The sequence below is a fragment of the Hemicordylus capensis genome, chromosome 6, assembly GCF_027244095.1.
Source record: "Hemicordylus capensis ecotype Gifberg chromosome 6, rHemCap1.1.pri, whole genome shotgun sequence".
Lineage (NCBI taxonomy): Eukaryota > Metazoa > Chordata > Lepidosauria > Squamata > Cordylidae > Hemicordylus > Hemicordylus capensis.
The window spans coordinates 49,337,874-49,359,427 of NC_069662.1; the positions used below are offsets into that span (position 1 = coordinate 49,337,874).

Sequence of the window (21,554 nt, forward strand, 5' to 3'; positions counted from 1 at the left end):
TAAAAAGCAAAACTTTATACCCAGGATCTCTAAACAGTTAATGTATAACTACACTTTGTCGAATTTGCATTCTTGCTTGAGAACATGCAAAGTGCCTTGGTGGATCAAACCAAGGTCTGACTAGTGCAGCATTCTTTGCAAGAATGCCAGCAACTAGCAAGCACCAGATGGTCCACTGGAAATTTGCCAGTGGGCAGCTATTTAGCTGCTGCCCACTCCTGTTCTTGGAGTGAGAGATTGGCCCTAGGGAAGTGTGGACAATGTGAAGTGCTGTAGCTTTGATCAAGTAGGGCTGGAGGCTGCTGCGGTCTGGTGGGTTATGAGTTTTGTAACACTTTTAGACAAGCTAGATGCATTTTGGGGTGGATCAGAGTAGGCTCTAGAGGGGATCTTGGTCTAGAATAGATTATTCTATTTTATTTTAGGGAATGCAGGAGATACTAGATGTGAGTGGATCTAGTGTGCAAATCTAGGCAGGGGCAACAACAGATCAGGTGGGTCCACATCTCAGATAAAGAAGGTGGGAGATGCCACAGTGTGTAAGTCTCTCTCTCTCTCTCTCTCTCTCTCTCTCTCTCTCTCTCTCTCTCTCTCTCTCTCTGCTCCAGAGGTGTGGATATGTGTAGTAGCACAATACACCAAGCAAGGTGGGATGGATGATGCAAGACTACCTGTTGATCAGCTCTAAGAGATGGGGGGAATTCCAGGCTCTGGAGCCTATTTATGAACTTCAGAGGAGTGTGTGAAATACCAGCTTAAAGTGAATCTCAGAGAAGAGCGACGGCAGGCTAGGTAGTGGATAAGAGAGTAGCTGAGTTTCATTGGATTTTTTTAGTATCAGACTAGGCGAGTCTCATGTATGGAACAAACAGCCCTTGATCCAAATTAGAACATGTACTTGTGCTTGTTTGTTTTCATGAAGGGGGTGTGTGATGTTGGCATATGTGGGTTCTTCTTCACTGGTCCAGTCTAGGTTTGTGCAGCAATATCCCCTCATCTCCCTCCACTACACCTATATCTAGTGCCTCTCTGGTGCAATTCAGCCTAAACCCACTAACAGCAGTGCTAAATTCACAAGCCCTGGTGTGTGTGTGTGTGTGCATATGAGATGGGATGTTATGATCAAGCACATACTTCCCTTAAGACACTTCCTTTGTCCCTCTTCCTTGCAGTCTCCCAGGTGGTGGATCCCAAATGCTTGCTGCAGCTATGAATGACGCACATGCCTTAATTAGAACAAGGGGGAGGAAAAGCCTAAAAATACCGACCCCAGCACTGCCTCCTTGCCTTGCCCTGCCTGGCCTTAGAACTACGAGAACCATGTCTGTGGGGGCCTGGTAGCAACTGGCTTCTCCCTGGCCAGCTGTCCCTCTCCCTCTTCCTGAGACATGCTTGGGAAGCGTCTGGTTCATTCCAGGCCCACATTGTCTCAACACGCCCTGGACAGAAGGATCTGGATTTTTCTGGGCACTTCTGCAAGGGACTGTCCCTCTACAAAAAGCTAGTGGGTGGGTGATTCACAGAAGCAGGTGAGAGAGAACCAAGCCACGTAGTCTGCCTCCCTTCTCTTAAAAAGGAACCTGCTTGCATTCTGTCCAAAGAGAGACCTGCAAGTGTAATCGGCAGAGGATGGAAAGCAGAAGGGAAGGAAGCAAAGCATGATTGTGAGCATATGGAAGGAGCTGGGCTGGGGTGTAGATTCTCCTGTATGCATTTGAGAAGTTTCCTCCCAAAATGCTTTTCTGTCCAAACACATTCTTCTCCCTGCAAAAGCGTATTTTCTCTCTCCCCAGGAGTTGATCCTCCCTCCGTCTGCACCCCTGAGCTGGGCTTATGGTTCCATGTGGCAGAGTCTTCCTTCCCCTCTGGTTTTGAGTCCTAGGTTAGCTTCCCACTCCTGCTCTTTTGCTGACTCTACATTTCAGTTTTTGTTAAAAGGCAGCACATTTGTTGCTGTTGCTGTTGTTATGGTTATGATTGATTGAATAATAATTTTCCTGCTCACCTGTGAAAAGAACACCAAGTTTTCTCTCTCTCTCTCTTTCTCCTTCCCTGTATAACACCTGAGAAAATGTCCCATCTTCTATAAGATAACAACCACTGCATGCTGATCTAAGCATAAATGTTCAGAATGCTTTCCTTTCCCTAAATGTTCAAAATACTTCACGTGCATTCTCTCAGCAGTTCCTACAATAGCCCTGTAAGGTGCCAGTTCTGTTATCCCCATATTATAGACTGGAGGACTAAGGCTAAAAGACAGGTGTTCCCCTAAGGCTACCCAGTGAGAACTGAGATTTGAACGGGTGACTTGCCTCCTCACAGCTCTGCCTCCTCACAGCTCATGCTCTTAATTCCTGAGTTACATTAACTCTCTGGTAAGCTACCTAACTTGACTACTTGGCGGCACTTAATCAATCAATCAAGCTACCTAATGGCGCAGTGGGGAAATGACTTGACTAGCAAGCCAGGGGGTTGCCGGTTTGAATCCCCGCTGGTACCTATATTGGGCAGCAGGATATAGGAAAGATGGCATCATCTCATGCTGCATGAGAGATGGCAATGGTAAGCCCCTCCTATATTCTACCAAAGAGAACCACAGGGCTCTGTGGTTGCCAGGAGTTGACACCGACTTGACACACTTTACCTTTTAGCTGTGCTGGTACGAGGCAACTGCAGTCCTGACCACTGCAGTCTTGCTCTGTCCCAGGAGGAGACTCTTTCAGATGGAAGGGGCAAGGGTGCTAGTTACAGAACCATTCTTAAATCATTCAGTTCCTAGTCTCGCCCAGAGGGAGCATTGTGGTGAGCAACGTAGCTAGACGAATCAACAGATCTCATTTAGCACTACCTCCCCCGCACAGTGCATCTCAAATAGGAAAGTGTTTTTCTAGTTCTTTTTAAAGTACAAGGTGCTGCTAGGTCACGGCATGCAACACAATGTTGGCAGGCAGACAAGTTGTGTAGCTGCAGGTGTGTGTGTGTGTGTGTTCAGGGAACAGGCCAGTGAGCACCTAACCAAGCACAAAGGGAAGGGCATCTCTTGAGTGCAAAGCGACAGGGATGTACAGGTTGAGTATCCCTAATCTGGACATCCAAAATCCAGAATGCTCCAAAATCCGGAAACCACCATGGCATGCCCCTGCAGCACCGACTCGACATTATTTTCAAGTGAAATCTGAATTTCATCTCCACCTGAAAAGTCATGTTTGAGTCTAACATGACCAGCAACATTATTGCATTGAAAATTTTCTCGCAATTAGTTTTCATTACATTTACAGCTACCTGTAGCTATCGTAAATTCAATGTTTGTTTTTATACTTTAAACAAAACCTAAAAAAATAAAATACAGTGTACAGTAACCTCTCGTGTTTAGACTTTGATCCCATGTCCAAGAAGATATCTCATTACAGTATGCAAATATTCTAAAATCCAGAAAAGTCCAAAATCCAGAACACTTCTGGTCCTAAGCAGTTTGGATAAGGGATACTCAACCTGTATTTGCAACCGGAGGGAAACATGGGCTGCACCTATGTCCACGACTTCTGATGAGAGACGATTGTATTGCAGTAGAACTTTGTGTGTGTGCATGGACTATTGCTGAATGTATGCATTCTTCTCTTTAAGCAGAAGCGCACACCTGTGTTTGCATAGGGATGAAACAAATGTGGGGAGGAAATTCTCAAGAATTCTCCTAATTCAAAATTGCTTGCAGACATTTAAGTGTATATTCTCCAAGGGTGGGTGTGCTTTAACATTCCCACTTATGAATGCTGTTGGATTCGGGGCTTTTAGGGGAAGACAATGTTAAGTTTCTGTTATCATCCCTAAAACCTGAATCGCAAATGCAAAGTTTTAAAACTCAAAGTCAAACTAGAACGTTTCCAGCAAAGAACTGACTGGTTAGTTCAAGTGATACTTAGCCCCAGCTGCCCCACTTCTGGGCCTTATTTTCCCTTTAGGTTTGGCAGGTCACAACACGGGAGTGACAATAAAAGCCACAAGTTTCAGAATTCCCCTGTCAGAATCTGGATCTAGCAAGCCTGTGCCACCTTACCTTGCCTGCCCACTTTTTTTTTAGGGATGTGTCCGAACCATGGTTTGAAATGAGGTCTGAGTACTTTCAGGGAAATTAAAAAGGAGACTTTAAGAAAAGGAGAGCAGGTGTTTACCTGCTCTCCTCTGCCCTTTCCAGCTTCCTGCTGGGGGGCGGGGGCGCTGGTCCCAAAAAGCCCTGCACACTGCCTGCAGGCATGGTGTTGACCATGTGTGTGCTGATGGCACGTGGGGCTTTTGGGGACCAGCACCCCCAGGAAGCTGGAAGAGACTTTTTCTTAAAGTCCCTTTTTTTAATTTCACTTCTTCTTCTTCTTTCCCTGTTTAGGGCACATCCCTACCTTTTTTCCTGCCAATAATGCAGAGCCTTTCCTTTCTCTAGGCCTTATGTGAAGTTTATTCCACTGGACATATTTTATCCTTGGTACCTCCTTTTTTCAACTCTATCACCTAGCATTTCCTCAGGTCCCTACTGCCTACTTTATCTGACTTCCTATAGCCACTATGTCTCTTGATCAGCTTCTCTAAGCTCGCCTCCCTCTCTCTATAGCTTATAGCCCTTCATACTCATAAAACATTGTGAAGGTATTTTTTTTAGTCTCGTCTCAGATTAGTCCATCCATGCCTTGTTTTCCAAACTCGTTCTTCAAAGATCTTTTTTTCCAGTCCATTGCCTGCTCTGAAATCTTCCGTCACTCTCCTTGTTTCTAGGCTCCCTGTTTCTTAGCATCTCTACCTCCTAGGACCTTCGCAATCCTTTGTGAAAGGTTGTAATCCCAGCCAAACTGACAACTTTCATTTTCCTCACAGAAGGTAGACTACTCATTGCTTTGTTGCCTGAGCAACTGAACATTCTGAGCCACCACATCAGCTCAGCCAGTCAATGCCAGGGTCTCCACTGCCACAAATACAATATTTGCATGCAGGATTTTATTGCATTTCAGCTTTGTAAAAAAATGTCCTTTCCACTCAGGTGGTGCATATGTAACTTAGGGTGCTCCAAACAGTGGTTTATTCTTTCAATAACAAACTGATTGTTATTAATACTGATTGTCATGGGGGATTTTACAGGGTCTCCAAATGTATTTATATATTTATTACATTTATAAACTGCCTTTTGTCCTAAGAGCCAATGGTGGTATACAAAAATCTAAAAGCAGCAAATTTAAAAAGATACAGTAAAAACACCAACATAGCAGCAAACAAGAAAAAATAACCAGTCAGCAATTAAAATAAATTAGCTGCTAAAATCCCAGGTGAATAGGATCATTTTCACCAGTCTCCAAAACACCTGAAGGGACAGGGAAGCATGAGCTTCATCTGAGAGAGCATTCCACAACCTGGGGGCTATCACCAAGAAGGCTCTGACCCATGTGATTGACCGATGCACTTCCCCAGGCATTTGCATAAGAATCAGAGCCTCCCCTTGGATCTTATTAGGTGGAACGATTCAGCCTGGTGCAGGCAATTTTAAAGATATCTGGGGCCCAAATCATTGATGCTGTCATGAAGATCAGCATCCCATGTGTGATTTGTGCTATCCCTGTAAATGTGCTGCACCCATTTCTTTTCATTGCTTAGATATTTTTGTTTGAAAGTGCTAGTAAAAGAATTTGCGCAATGAGCAAAGGTATAAATGTAATGTAGTACAACTTGTTTGAGTCTGAGGGGGAGTGGCTCCCTGCAAAGGTGGTGGCGTGTGGGAGAATTGGCTTCCAAGGACACCCCCCATCCCCGTTTCTGCACCTGAACAGCTGCAGGTGGAAGCTCTCTTTCTCTTACACATGCAGTTCAATGTGGAAAGCCATGGAAGTAAGCAGAAAAAAGCCCCTGTCTGGAAGTGCCCATAGTTTATTTGTGAAATGTTAACTGAGCACCTTTTAATAGTGGTGATTCTCTTTATTTAGCAGGGGAGAGCAACTGGCCCTGTCCATCCCCAGCACAGCATTCCTCCAGTGGCTGCTGGTGGTGTTTATCTTATGTTTCCTTTTTTTAGATTGTGAGCCTTTTGGGGACAGGGAGCCATTTTATTTATTTATTTGTTTATCTGTCTATGTAAACTGCTTGGGGAACTTTTGTTGAAAAGCAGTGTATAAATATTTACCATATTAATATAAGTCTGAGCTTTTATTTTGTTATGTGTTACTTATACTTAGACCCTAAAATTGATGGGAATGCACAGTTCCCCGGACTTGCTTGATGTGATAGTTTCTGTGTGCATGCAGGTATATGCACGTGTATGTATTTGACAGTGGTGGCACATAGTTGCTCCCCATGTATTAATGTTTCTGTGTGTTCATGGTTTTGTTACAGTGTGAGTGTTTTGTGGCAGGACGTTATTTGCACGGATGCCTGAAACACGAGGATAGGTTTCCCAAAACCACTGCTGTATATGATTGGGCAGTAATTTCATCTGCTGGAGAGTCCCTTTACAACTGATACACTAGTCAAAGAAGTTACCACAAGGAGGCTCAAGTGCAACCTGAGCCACAAATCTGCCTTCTCCTATGGAGTAAGCTCTGGGCAAAGGGAACTCAGTTTCACTCAGTTTCCACAGAGGTAGATCACTGGCAAGTATTTGGAAATACATCGCTTAAGCCAGGTGGGTGACACATAGCCCCCTTAAATGCCTTTGTTAAGCCTGTGGACTTGCCATGTCCCCAACTCCCAGCATGTTGTATTTTAAAACTGAGTTTCTGGCCGTCATTGAGAACATGCTACTAAAGGAGCATAATTGCTGATCTCCTAGAAAAAATATGCAACTTGTCCCTACAATCAGGCTCTGTACCAGAGGACTAGAAAGTAGCCAATGTAACTCTGATTTTCAAAAGGGGATCCAGGTGGGATCTGGGAAATTGCAGGCCAGTTAGCTTAACTTCTGTGCTGGGTAAATTGATGGAAAGCATACTTAAGAACAAAATTGTTAAACATATAGAAGAAAAGGCCTTGCTGAAGGAGAACCAGCATGGCTTCTGCCAAGGGCAAGTCTTGCCTCACTAACCTTTTGGAGTTCTTTGAGAGTGTCAACAGCCATGTGGATAAAGGTGATTCGGTTGACATGTTATATTTGGACTTCCAAAAAGCTTTTGACAAAGTTCCCCACCAAAGGTTCTTGAGTAAACTTAGCATCATGGGATAAGGGGACAGGTTCACGAGTAGATCGGTAACTGGTTGAAGGACAGGAAACAGAGGGTAGGAATAAATGCACAGTTTTCACAATGGAGGGAAGTAGGAAGCAGGTTCCCCAAGGATCACTACTTGGACCTGTGCTCTTTAACTTGTTCATAAATGATCTAGAAGTTGGGATAAGCAGCATAGTGGCCGAATTTGCAGATGACACTAAACTATTTAGTGAAATCCACAACAGACTCTGAGGAGTCCAAAAAGATCTCTCCAAACTGGATGAGTAGGTGACAAAATGGCAAATGCAGTTCAATGTAAGCAAGTATAAAGTGATGCATATTGAGGCAAAAAACCCCTCCAACTCCACATATACACTGATGGGATCTGAGCTGTCAGTGACTGACCAGGAGAGGGATCTTGGGGTTGTGGTGGACAGCTTATTGAAAGTGTCGACTGAGTACACGACAGCTGTGAAAAAGGCCAGTCCTGTGCTAGGGATCAGGAGAGAGGGCATGCACATACCTCTTGCTTGTGGGCTTCTCAGAGCCATCTGGTGGGCCACTGTGAAACAGGATGCTTGACTAGATGGGCCTTGGGCCTGATCCCGCAGAGCTGTTATTTTGAGCAGATATAAGGCACCTTTTGAAAGCCTGATTTCTTAGCCATGGAGGTGCACAGTTCTTGTGTGTGCAGTCCTATCCATAGAGTTTCCTCTTTTGTGTTTCTCCTGTGCAGCTTTGGATCAATGTTTAATTACTCCAACCTAGGCCCTTTTATGAGGCATGGTTTTCCCTTATGCTTGCTAATATGTTTTGCCAGGCAATTAGTGTCTCTGTTCTGATAACTGGTGTCTGGCCTGTAATGCTGTGGATGGTGAACCCATCAAGGATATTGAAGCCCCCAAGCATCAGATTGATAACTACTGCCTATGTGTCAGATGATTGTACTGCGGCACCAAGCAATGTTGGTATCTTTATTATGCATGCACGCACGTGTGTGTATAAACTTTCCCTCTATTTCCCTAGCTCCCAGGCATCCAAGTTTTGTTTGATTAGGAGAGGTGGCACATGGATTTTAATTTTTATTTTTAGCAGACATACACTCCATAAAAAAACCAGAGAGTCTAAAAACGTTTCAAGCAAATCTACTTTATGCTTATTTACCCAAGTTTATGCAACTGTAATTCTGTGCTGCAGGTCGGTGAACTTCCTCCCTGATTACAATGACTAGCGGGTAGCTTTGGGTGAGGACGAGGAGGCTTCTGAACCTGTATTTCAGGATCTAAGGGGGCACAACTTGGTTGCCATTTTGGGATAATTCCATGACTTTCAGATTGATCAATTAAGTCTTCCCACCCACATCTTCCCTTTCTTCTGCCTTTTCTTTCTTGCTGTCTTTTCTGCAAGATTGCAAGCTCCCAGAGCAGCGGGGGCATTGACAGTTTTGTACTGCAACTAGCACACTTTTAGTGTGGTAGCAAGCATGACTTGTCCCCTTAGCAAAGCAGGGTCTGCCCTGGTTGTATATGAATGGGAGACTTGATGTATGAGCATTGTAAGATAATCTCCTCAGGGGATGGAGACACTCTGGGAAGAGCAGAAGGTTCAAAGTTCCCTCCTGGGATTCTCCAAGATAGGTCTGAGAGAGATTTCTGCCTGCAACCTTGGAGAAGCCGCTGCCAGTCTGTGAAGACAATACAGAGCTAGATAGACCAATGGTCTGACTCAGTATATGGCAGCTTCCTATGCTCCTAAAGAGTAGTTTTTCAACATTCTGCCTTCTACAGGCGTAATCTTCACTATTTTCCAAGTGAGGTGCACTTTCACAAAAAAAACATTCAGCGTGAGGCTGAGTCATTTCCCACTATGCTGACCTCTGCAAGTGCTGTGCTTTCGCCAGTGCTGGGCAGGGAGAGCGAGACGAGGGTGGGGACAGAACCCTGTGAAGCCCCAGTGCCATCTTAGAAGGTGTGCACTGACAGCTGGGAAGTGTCGTCCTTCTCAGCGCTTTCCCCAGGGAGCTCTGGGGAAAATGCTAGACGGGACTACATTTCTCAATGCTCCATGCACAGCTTCCAAGATGGCGTTGGGGCTTAAGAGGGCTTTGTTTCCCTGAAGGAACCCCACCAGTATTGGGAATAAACATTACAGTGCAGGTGGCTCCCTCCCCAGCAGTGGCGGAGCCTGACCGCCAGTGGCCTGTGTGCGGCCGCAGAGGCAGCCCTGCTGACCCCGCCCCCAGCGTCTGACGTCAGCTGTGGGGGGCGTGGTCTGGCTCCCGAACGGAGCCTTGAGGCACTGCGTTCGCCTTCTAAGGCTGGGAAGAGCCGCTCCTGGCTGTGCTGCGAACACTGCGCCAGCCTTAGTTTAGCTCCTGAAGGGGCCCCGCGGCCCCTGCTTGGGAGCTAAACCTGCACCCCAGCATCTGACATCAGATTGGGCATGGCCCGGGTTCTTTGAACCTATTGGCTGAATGGTGGCTCCGCCCCTGCTACCCAGCTGTCATGGAAGTTGTGCAGAGTATTTGGCTTTGGCTGAAGCATTGCAGAGACCTAATAAACAATTAGTCAGGGACCCACACACCGAGGAGGGGCATAGCAAAGTAGCTGGTGGCCTCAGGAGAGGATGCTGCTGAGAGCACTACCCAAACTCCTCCCCCCTGCATCAGCATGCTGATGCAAGGGACTGGGCCAGCACTGTGCATGAAGTGTGCCCCCTTGCCCTCTCCAGCCAGAAAAATGCTTTCTTGGCGGGCTGAGTGCTTCCTGTTTCTCCCTCACTCGCAAGGGAGGAAAAGGAAGCACCCAGCTGGTGAACAAACGAGCTCCCCAAGTGGAAAGGGTGAGGGGGCATGTGTTCGTGCCCAGCTCCAGCCCTGTTTCCTGCATCAGCATGCTGGCACAGGGGGAAGGGCATGGCCAACACGGGATAATATGCCCACCAGCAGCAGGGGATGTGCAGCGGGAGAAAGAATACAGAAGTGGGGAGGTGAGTGGGTGCCCTAGTGGGCCGAGGGGATTCCTGGGTGGCCCTCAGACCCGCATGGCCCAAGGACATCCCTCCCCACTCCCTTACCCCTATGCACTTAGGGTCAATGGGAGCAGTCACTGTCTCCTGGGCCTTTCAGTGAAGAACACTGCTGTGCAGCAAGATCTAGATCGGGCCTGCTCAATATAGGCCCCCCAGCTGTTTTTGGACTACAACTCCCATAATCCCCAGCCACAGTGGCCAGTAGCCAGGGATTATGGGAACTGTAGGCCAACATCTGCAGGAGAGCAGATGTAACAGAGTTACACATATTGGTTACATGTGAATCTGTTTCCTTATGGCATTTGCACTTCCTCTGATTCCTGCATCCTCTTTAACTTCCTAGGGGAAGTATAGCAAACGGAAGAGCCGCTTCAAACGTTCTGATGGCAGCACCTCTTCGGACACGACTTCCAACAGCTTCGTCAGGCAGGTAAGAGCAAGCCGGGGAGGGAGAGGGCCAGTGTTCCCTCTAATAGGGACTCCCAGATGTTGTTGACTACAACTCCCAGAATCCCCAGCAAAAGGCCATTGCAGCTGGGGATGCTGGGAGTTGTAGTCAACAACATCTGGGAATTTCTGTTAGAGGGAACACTGGAGAGGGCACTGAGCTCAAAGTGGGGTTGGGGGAAGGACTGTGAACATTTCTAGGTGAAGGAATGCATTTCTATCATGTGCTGTTCATTGCTTCTTCATTCAGGACATGTGAAGGAGCTGTGCACATCACTTCCATGTTTCTATGGTGATTTATCAGTATTTGGGATTGTCTCCCTCTGGTGGACTACATTTTTACTGCAAGTTTGCATTGTCTTTTACCTGTGGCAGATGTGCAGCTTAGAGGACAGGAACCAAATGGAGAGTCTGGACAATTTCCAGGAGTGTGTGTGTGGGGGGGGGCTTCCTTTGTAAATAACATCTCTGCCATGACTTGTAGGCTTTATGCTCCAACTGAATTTTGCCATGCCTCTCTTCTGTTTTTCTATCTCTTTGTCCTATGAAAATCCGGCATTGCAACTGGATCTCTGAAAAAAAATTACTGTTTTCAAAGTCACACAGCTCAAAAATCTTTATTCTGATTACCTAATTTAGGTTTCCTTGATGCAGGAAGTCATTGGTCCTTCGGAATTTTTCTCTTTCGGTGCAGAACCTCTGTCTTCTTTCCATTAGAGTGCTTTACAGTTCTTGCTGCCCAGTGTATCTCCATTTGCTATTAGTAAAGCCTCAAATCGTTCTCTGTGCAGTAACCAACTATGGGGGTTTCCAGATGACAATAAAGTGCAGGATCTGCAAGACCTTTGCATCAGTTCCAAGCACAATCTTAATCACTGTACAGATGCTCCTGCAAGCCTCTGCACTTCTTCCTAGTGCTATCTTACCCTCTGTACACAGGCTGAGCAGTGCTCTTGTGCAATATTCACTGCACCACCTGCCAGGTAGCTCTCGCATTCCAAGGAGAACCCACCTTTTTTTTTTTTTAAACTACTTTTATAGTTACTGGGAATTGGTGGATTTTTCTCAGAATGTAAGAGCTGGCCAGTAGGTAGCACTGTAAAAATCACATAAGGTCCCTACTCAGCATGTGTACGATGGGTAAGATTGCACTAGGAAGGAGCGCAGGAGTGTCAGTGAATAAGGTCATGCTTGGAATTTACACAAAAGCTTTGCAGCTTCTTCACTTTATTGTTGTTTGGAAACCCCCTGTGGAAGAATTAAAATGATCTCTGTATAAGAGTGCATCATCTAAGAATACCCGCTAGGTCTTCTTTTGCACAGGACTCTGAGACCAAAGCAGCAGCTGGCTACACAGGTAGGTGGTTGCGCTGAATGCTTAGAAGTCTAGAACTACAGCCCATGGAGGAACCAAATGCTTTTAAAAGGCAGAAGCCACGTTTTGATGTTTTCAGTCCCAAAGAGATGGATTGGAATAGAGGTGACGATGAGAAAGAGGCTATTCTCAGAGACTGAGATGTCTCATTCTGTGATCAAGAAAGGAAAATGTGGGTGTGATATGGAGAGAGGGATGGCAAGGCTCACTGAAGTCCCTTCCTCTCTACACAGGAAAAACATCACAAGGGTAGCAGGAGGCTAGAGATTAAAAAATGGGCATTTTCTTTCATCCTTTGGTTTGGTTGCTAATCTAGTTGCAGGGATATAGCTACAACTGAACAGGGCGGGAGACAAATATCCCTGGGTCCCTAAGGGAAGCAGCACACACACCACCAGCTGAATGACAACTTGCTCTTTTCTTCTTTGAAGTGGAGGGGGGCGCGCAGGGGCCTATCTTCATCTTCTGCCCCAGGGACCACTCCAATCTTGCTATACACCGTTGAGATTTTAACTCTGTTAGCAGTGTTATGTTTCACAGCTAATTGTGTTTAGGTAAGGGGGCTATTAGCTGGCTGTAGACCTAACTAGAAATTTAAGTTTCTGTTCCCCTCCAGCTATTGTTGATGTAGATCTAGTGATTTCCCAGTTAGCTTGTTGACCTTTTAATTCGACATCTGAGCCAAAGGAGACAGGAACTGCACCTCTACTCAACACACACACACACACCGGTTTTAATGTCCCCTCGTTTCAGCTGCTGACAGTTGTCCCCCCCGCCCCCCCACAAATGAAAAGCAAGCAGAAGCCTCTTCATCCATAGCATAGGGAAGCAGTGAGGTTGCCATAGCAACCCTCCATCCGGTTGTGTGTCTGGAACTGAGTGTTGGAGAAATGAGGCAATGCAGGGCCAAACTATAATATGTAGTTTGGCCCTGCGTTTTTGTGAGGTTTAAGAAAAAACTTAAATAACAGCTGCAGGGAGCCTTATTGGTACCACCAAGTACAGGAAGGAGGCATTTAAGCCTTTCCCACCATGCCAAGTTCCCTACAAATATAATGCTTTCCTCAAGCATTATTAATCTTGGTATTATTGGTCCCATGATATTATTGGTCCCATGAGGGAAGGTTCAACTGATACCAATGGAAACTTCCCTCCCAGGGCAAATAACCCCTTTGGGAGTGTGATTTTTTTTTTGTCAGATCTGTGGCAAGCCAGGAAAGAGTAAAATACCTCCCTGCAGTTCAGAATTGATTGTCCCCCTCCCATGACCATTTATGTACAAAACAAAAGCACAGGGCCAAGCTACATACTTAATGTAATGTGTAGTTTGGCCCTTAGTTACTGAAAAGTTGATTTGTAAGGGGGATGTAAACCAAAGGGAAGAAACCTCTTTGTCTCTGATGGAAACTAGCCTGTGGTTCATATCTCAGAAGAGATTCCATAGTATTCTACATAAAAAGCAACAGAGCTTCAGAGCTGAGAGATTTATATAGGTGCATTTTATTATTTATTTATTTGATTTGATTTGATTTACATACCTATCCTTTCATCTGCTGAAATTCCTATGCTCTGTACCAACTTTAAATGTACCAGAGTTGTAGTGTAATGTTCTCAGGTGCGCAATAGAGTTGCAAATTCTGACTGAAGATATTCCTGGAGGTGGTGGTCTCCACACACCCACACCCCGAAATTCCCCACTATCAAGCCATTAAAATCACCAGGATTGTTTTCAATAGTCACCTGGAGATTGATGCCCACTCCTAGAGGTTCCTAGCCAACCTTTATTTTTATTGGGTTGTAGCCACTATCAATGCTGTTAGTACTCTTCACCAACCTGCACCCACACAAAATTCACATAGTGCATAAGGTAGAATCCCACCTCTGTGACAAAATTGTAATATTAGAATAAAATTATATCATGGTAATTTAAGCAAATTTGCATGTTTTGCTTTGCATAATTTATTCTGCTTTCAAGATGCAGATTTTCAAAGAATCTGCAAGTTTTGGAATGCAGTGTGGCAGAATTTATTATTACTTCTTAAATATATTTATATTCTGTCCTTCCAAGAAACACAGGTCAACTTATTTGATCATCCCAATTTTATCTTCACAACAACACTCTAAAGTGGGTTAGGCTAAGGAAGAGTGATTGGCCTAATATCACCCTGTGAGTTTCATGGCTGAATGGGGATTTGAACCTGGGTTTCCCAGTCCTGGGTGCTTTCCAGATTACCCACTACAACTGTGGTAAAATGCTTCGGCTTGGCAGGATCGAATTGAAAATGCTCCGCAGAATCTACAACCGGAAAATTTCCCTACAATGGGAAAATACAGCTACTTTTTTGCAACAGACATATGATGTTATAACACTAAATTGCAGCGATAAAATTCAAAACAAGGATTCTGAAATGTGAACGGTACCCTGCTGTCAGCTTAGGGACTGCGGTATCACAACACAGGAAGTATGGAAGCACACTTAGCAGATACATTGTGACACTGTTGTAGAGGTTAATCTGGAATGCACCCTTGTATGACATTCTAGGCTTCAGGGGAAGGAACAAGGATACACTAGCCATATTTTGTTTATAGCCTGCCCTATCCTAAAGAGTGTGGGTCTATAAAACTGATAAAACACAAGGTGACTTGGGAGCAGGCATTCTCTGTAGTTGCTCCTGGGCTGGGGAATGCTCTCCCTATAGATATTCAAGGCTTAATATCTTTATCAGCTTTTAAAAGAGCCCTTAAGGCACTTTTTTTAAAAGCCTGGCTTTTAGTAATCTTTAGTGTTTTTAAAATTGTTTTAATTCATTGTTGTTTTAATAGTTTTATTGTGTTTTATTGCATTTACTGTTGTTAATTGCCTAGAGCCTCAGAGTCAAGCAGTGTATAAATAAAATAAATAAATAAATATTAAAAGCAATTCCTCTTTCCACTCTATCCCTGGCCACCAAGTACAAATGGAAAATTCTTCTTATCCCACTTCAGGAAACACATGGGCGGAACCGGTTTGAACCAGCTCGGTTCAAACTTGAACCGAACCCACCTCAAAAAAAGACAACCAGTCCGAGTTCAAACTGAACCAAGCCCACTCCATTACAGATCAGTTTGACCCTGTTAAACTGTTTGAGGGTGTTGCTTATAAAGGGGAATCCTCAAGAGATTCCCCTTTACAAGCAAAGGAGAATCCTGCCTTTAAAAGTTTTCTAAGGACAGCCAAAAGGGTGCTGCAAGAGGGCACTTTACTGGTGCCGATAGCAGCTCCTCCCAGCAGCGTGGCCTGCACGGCAAAGTTTTGGCCTCCACTGATACAGTCATGCAAATGTTGCGCGCACACACCAACCACTTCCAGTCTGACGCTGACCAGGGCGACATGCTGCCGCCCCATGCCAGCGATTTTGCAGACAGTGCCGACGGGAAACGTGGCAGCGGGGGGAAGAGCACCTTCCCTGCTCCTTAAAGGTAACCCCTGCTGCTGAACCACCAGACCTTCGAACTGGTTCTGTAAAAGGGCCTCCAAACTGGTTCATGCACATCCCTACAGCCAGCCAGAAAAATGGTTCTGTGCACACCACTATCATGGGCTCAAGTTTTGGTGAGCCTTTCAAAGTCTTCGGGCCGGCTACTGACAGATTTCATCATTCCCTGGGGCTCCGTAAGTATAAGGACTATAAACCTAACTTTAAAAAATGATAAAGTAGGCTTCTCTGTGACTAAAGCTGATCATGCCATTTAAATGGAAATAAGTATCACTGGCTTCTCTAGGATGCATTTCAACATGAATGTGTTTAGGATTGAGCAATGAATATGCCAAAATGGAAACAGAGGTATATTTGTCCATTTCATAATGCTGAGGCCATGTTTAACTTTTTAAAACCAAACCAAATAGCCAGGTCAGTTTAAAAGCAAAAGGGTAGCAAGCATAATATGTGAAGGTCCTGTTGCTTTAATTTGCTCATTGCTAGGGTCACATCTTGGATAGGGCAGTATTCTGACCCTTTATTCTCTTGTCATTCTCCCTTCCCCAGCCCCGCTTTCACATATGTGAATTGGAAGTAATAGGGAAATGGAAACAGAAGTGGAGGGAGGAGACTTGTGGCCTGGACTGCCGTTGCTATAGTAATGACGTAGGAGGCAGTTGCTGTGGAGGAGATTCCTTGAGCAGGCCACCAGCAGAGCACCACCAGAACATATTTAAAGGGCCAGTGTGCTGTGTGTTCTCCCACCATCCACACAGCAAAGGGCCTTTTCTGTGTTTTCCATCCTTGCCCAGCAGAGGGCACTGAATGAGCTTTCATACTATAGCCAAGAGACCTAGAATCCCAAATCATGAACTGGGAGAGAAAGCCTCCCCTTGCCCCCTCCCAGCCTCTTAAACCTATTGTTCACTGACAGAGGGAAGGTGGTTTAAAAGTGGGACAATATAATGTGTAGAGGCAGGGTGTGAGTCAATGTGGTTGCACTGTAAGATATTCCCCCTATGGGATGGGGCCATTGTGGGAAGAGCATCTGAGGCTCCAAGATCCCTCCTTGGCATCTCCAAGATAGGGGCTGAGAGAGACTCCTGCCTGCAACCTTGGAGAAGCCACTGCCAGTCTGTGTAGACAATACTGAGCTAGATGGACCTATGGTCTGACTCAGTATATGGCAGCTTCCTATGTTGCTATATAACACTGATGAGTGTTGGTTTTAGAGGTGGGAGAACTGGAAACGGTAAGAGAAACCTGCTTAGCCATGAAGCTCACTAGATGGTCTTGAGCAATGTCACTCTCAGGCTGATGTACTAATTGGGGTTATTGTGAGGCTAAAAGGCTGCTCGGAGCTCCTTGTCAGAAGGGCTGGATGCAAATGTAATCAATAAATCTGCAGATGGTCAAATCACTGCCATCTCCAAACATTTGCTAGAGGAGGACTGAGGAAGCAGGGTTACAGATACTAGATTCAGGTCACTGGGTTTCAGACGTTGATGCCAGGGGGAGCTGCAGAAGATAGGGCCAGGAAGGGTTTGCTTGCTTATTCTTCAGTATTCATGCAAAGCCTCAGCAAGACTTGCATTAAATCAAGGCCAAGATAAATATAAGGCTGGAGGTGGGGAGGGGGCAGAAACAAATGCTTCTCCATGACAGATAAAAGCTGTTTCCCGGGCTCCTAACCTTCTCTGTTTCTATAGAATTCTGTGCAGAAACTATTATCTGCCACATAGAGAGGTGCTTCAAACAATTAGTGTGATGCGCCAGGAGGGTTTGTGCGGGGAGAGCGGGCTTAGCACATGAACAGTTGCTCATTGCTGGGTGGCTGAATTGGCTGCCCAGACAAGTGGCTGCTCTGTTTGGGCACTCCTGCGCCCGGCCGCAGCTCCATTGGGAGCTCCGGGGATCGGAGGAAGGGGAGGGCACTTGCTCCGTTAACCTTGTTTAAGAGGAGGGGTTGTCAGGTGGGCTAGCCGCCATGGAATCACCGGGCTCGCCCATGAGACCAGTGGTTCCGACGATCACAGAAAACTGGGCTGGGCTTTCAGTGATCTGGGCTTTCACTGGGCTTTTAGTGATCGTCAGAATAGCTTCAGAATCTAATAGAATTTTGGTTCCTAGCTATCTCAGGTTTGTTTATTTCTTTCCTTAAAGCAAGTTTCTGACTCTCGTGGTTGCTGAGATTTGAAACCCTGCAAATAGTCACTACCACTCAGTACTGCAGAAGTAGCAGAAGGCTGTATGCCCACTGCTGCCCCCTAGGCCTAGTTGTGCCTGGACTGGGCACATGGAGAGCTTGGTAGGGCTATGCATACTACATGGGACCTGACATAGCAGATCTTGTGCAGAAATCTGATTCTTCATGCGGATTGTCTTTGCTGATCAGGGCAAATTGTATGGCTCCAGTATTTAAAGAAGAGAGCTGTCTATCCAGATGGTGGCTTATTCTAACATCGCTGATTCTTACAGACAACATCTAGGGCTGTCTTGTCACACTGTGTAATTTGTTTGCGTTATTTCCTTGAAAGTTTGTGAACTACCCATGTCTTTTCTACCTATTTTTCTTTTCCTACCTTGAGCACAGAATGGGAAAATATTGCAGAAAGAGGGAAAGGTCTGGATGTATCAATGCACAAACTGTAGAGAGTGATTACTTGCATAGGTGGTAATGTATGGGAGAATTGACTCTGAAGGGTACATGCAGCCCCCACACACCCTCATTTCCTCACCTGAGCACACCTTTCTTCTTGGGTGCACTTCTCTTCCATTTCTCTCTCAGTATGTTGTTAACTATGTCACTCAGTCACCATTATGATCTTTCAGCTCTCTTTTTGTAAAGTTTTCATTTTTATGATTGCTGGTCTGATACAATGCAATTTTCTGCTGCTTCTTGCCACAAGACATATTTTTATTATAAGCAAGTGAATGAGAATGTAAGCCACAATAAAATGACATTTGCTACATTGTTTGCCTTTGCTGCATTGCTTGTAGCAAATGTAAATTTGTCTATATTTGTTTGTGTTCTCTCTCTCTCTGGTTTTCATGGGAAAAGGGAGGGGGGACTGTTCCTAGATGAACTTCTCATCTGGTTCTTGACTGTGTAGCCTTATTTTTATTGGCCCCTTTAAGTAGCCACTTGGCTCTCTATTCTGTTTTTAAAAAATCTATTGCCATCTTTGTGCTATACCAGGTCAGCAGCTAGGAAAAGGCTGGGATTGTGGAGATGTGAGAGGTTTGTAGAGGAACTTGTGCCAGATGGGAAGGAAGCAGATCTTCTGTTCAGCCATCCTTGATCCTTCTCCTCTTTTGTTCTCACTAGAAGCATTTTGCATTTAAAACTATTTTCCCCACCTCCCAGTAATCAAAATAATTACTCTGTCCTGTCTGTCTGTCTTTCACTCTCTTTCTTATAAAATGTGTCAAATCTTTCTGCCTTCCTGCATTTTAATGTTTCTCTCACTCTCCCCCCCAACCCCGCCCAATGTGGAACAGGCGCTGTTACACTAAAAAAAAAAAAAAAGCTTGGGCTAACTCAGTTCATAAAGTAAAGTTGTGCCATCAGGTCAGTGTCGACTCCTGGCACCCACAGAGCCCTGTGGTTTTCTTTGGTAGAATACAGGAGGAGTTTCCCATTACCATCTCCCTCACAGTATGAGATGATGCCTTTCAGCATCTTCCTATATCACTGCTGCCCAATATAGGTCTGGGAAACATACCAGTGGAGATTTGAATCAGCAACCTCTTGCTCCCTAGGCAAGTTACTTGCCTGCTGTGCCATGAGGTGGCTTAACTCAGTTCATACACTTGCGTAATCAAGAGACTCTGTGCAGTGAAAAGCCTTAGCATTGTGTCTGGTTCAGCACTTCGTCTTTCTACTGGGATACTGTCATGTGCACTGCCCCCAGGCCAGTAATGCCCAATGTATGTTTAAAATACTAAGACATTTATTAATTATTATTTTTTACATTTATATCCCGCTCTTCCTCCGAGGAGCTCAGTACATGCTTATTTTTATCCTCACAACAACCCTGTGAGGTAGGTTAGGCTGAGAGATACATGACTGGCTTAGAGTCACCCGGTGAGTTTTATGGTTGAATGGGGATCCGAACCTGGGTCTTTTCGGTCCTAGTCCAACACTCTAACCACTACGCTATGCTGGCTCTATATTGGTGCTGTATGCCCCAAAATGTACACAGCTTTGGGTCACCCCAAATCACACACTACACAACCAAGACACTTCCCCCTGTGAGACATGCTACGATCATGTCTGGCCCAAGGCTTTGTTTTTTGCACAAGACAAATACTACCCAGTCCAGAAAAATCCAATGCATGTATAAGAGAATAAGAAGCTGGTGCTGTGTACCCCAAAATAAGCTCAGGCCACCACAGATGATACACTAACATAACCAGAAGACTCTCTCCTAGGTGTTACACTCACTCTCCTTCCTTCCCTCCCTCCCTCCCTCATTGTGTCTGGCCCAACACTTTCTTTTTGTGCAGGGCACTGCCAAAAACACACTGCCTGACGTTCAGCAATGTCTGATAGACATCTTCAAGAATAAGGAACTGTGTGGGCTGCTACAAATTACATGCCAACATGACACCAATAATCTCAACCTTATGAGACGTGTCCCTTGCCATGTGGGTGTTTCATTTGTAGTGAAACGAAGCTTTAAGTCTACAGCACCAATTCCTTATACAGGTATTAGAATTAGACTGCAAATGTGTTTGGTGATGCCCTGTGTAAAAACACAGCATGGCTCAGTCACCATGCCTGGAGAGTCACCTGGTTGTGTAGGTATGTGATTTGAGGTGGCCCAAGGTTTACTTTAGGGTACACAGTAAAGCAAAGTTGTGCCCTCGAGTCAGTGTCGACTCCTGGCAACTACAGAGCCATGTGGGGTTTTTTTGGCATGGTACCAATTCTTTATTCTTTTATACATACACTAGTATTTTTAAGCCCGTTATGATAACGGGCGCTAGCTTTCTATCCCGTCTTTTCTGTCTCTCTCTCTCTCTTTCTGTCTCTTTTTTCCCCCTTGTCCCCTCTCTCTTTTTGTTTTTGTTGTTGTTGTTGTCTCTGTTTTTGTTCTTCCTTATTTTGCTTATACTTTGGGGGGGGGTTGTGTGGATGAATAACGGCCAAAATGGCCCATGAGAAGGTGGCCGCCCCCGCCTATCGCCCTCCCGCGCACCCAGCTGCCGGAGCCCACCTTACCCGCTCCAGCCCGAAGGAGAAGAGAGGAACTCGGGAACAGAGCTACTCTCTGTGTTAAGCTGCTGCCCATACTGTCGCAATGGACGCAATAGGCGTCCTTTGCGTCCATAGCGGCAGTTTGAGCAGTGACTTAGCACAGAGAGGAGCTCTGCTCGTGAGCTCCTCTCTTTTCCCTCGGGCTGGAGCGGGTAAGGTGGTCTTCGGCAGCTGGGTGGGCGGGAGGGCGATAGGCGGGGGCGGCGACCTTCTCATGGGCCATTTGGGCCCTTAATCTTTTTTTGGGGGGAGCGGGGAAGGTGATTTTGGGCAGCTGGGAGGGCGGGTGAGCAGGCGGGGGCGACGGCTGTGAGCGGGCGGGGGCCTCGTTGGCGGCTTCGCCGCCACCTCGGCCAGCTTCCCTGTCCCCCGTCTCGGTCTTCCCCCGCCGCCATTGCCCTCGCCTTTTTCAGGGCGGCCGCTTCTGGTTGCCTCGGCCTCCTCTCGCCGTGCCGCAGCTCATGGCCGAGGCGGCGGCTCCGCCGTCGCCTCGGCCACTTTCCCCCGCCGCCACACACCGGCTAATGGCCGCCCGTGGCTGTGGGACACTGGTGTCTGCAGTCCTGTGTCCCTTGGGCTCTTCTGGGCCTGCGCTTTGCGCAGGCCCAGAACAGCCCAGGGAGGCAGGGACGCAGATCCCCAACATTCCAAAGCCACGGCCACTCACTTAGCCTTTTATTATATAGGATTGGCGTACTCAGACCCTAATGGGAACCATGTGTTTGGCAGTGTTCCAAGCAAAAACAAAGTCCTGGACCAGACACAATGCTAGTATGTATTATAAGGGAGAGCTGCCTGGTTTTGCT

General features: G+C 46.0%; 1 protein-coding gene across 4 annotated transcripts in view; it reads left to right on the forward strand.

Annotated features, from left to right (window-relative positions):
* CACNB1 (calcium voltage-gated channel auxiliary subunit beta 1) overlaps positions 1 to 21,554 on the forward strand; it is an 80,226-nt gene that overhangs the window by 7,495 nt on the left and 51,177 nt on the right. For all 4 annotated transcript variants that reach the window (XM_053263261.1, XM_053263254.1, XM_053263258.1 and 1 more), the window contains exon 2: positions 10,549 to 10,635. Coding sequence is in view for 3 of the 4 variants with exons in the window: in XM_053263254.1 (XP_053119229.1) it covers positions 10,549 to 10,635 (87 nt within the window). In the remaining variant the exon portion in view is untranslated. The remainder of the gene's footprint in view (positions 1 to 10,548; positions 10,636 to 21,554) is intronic.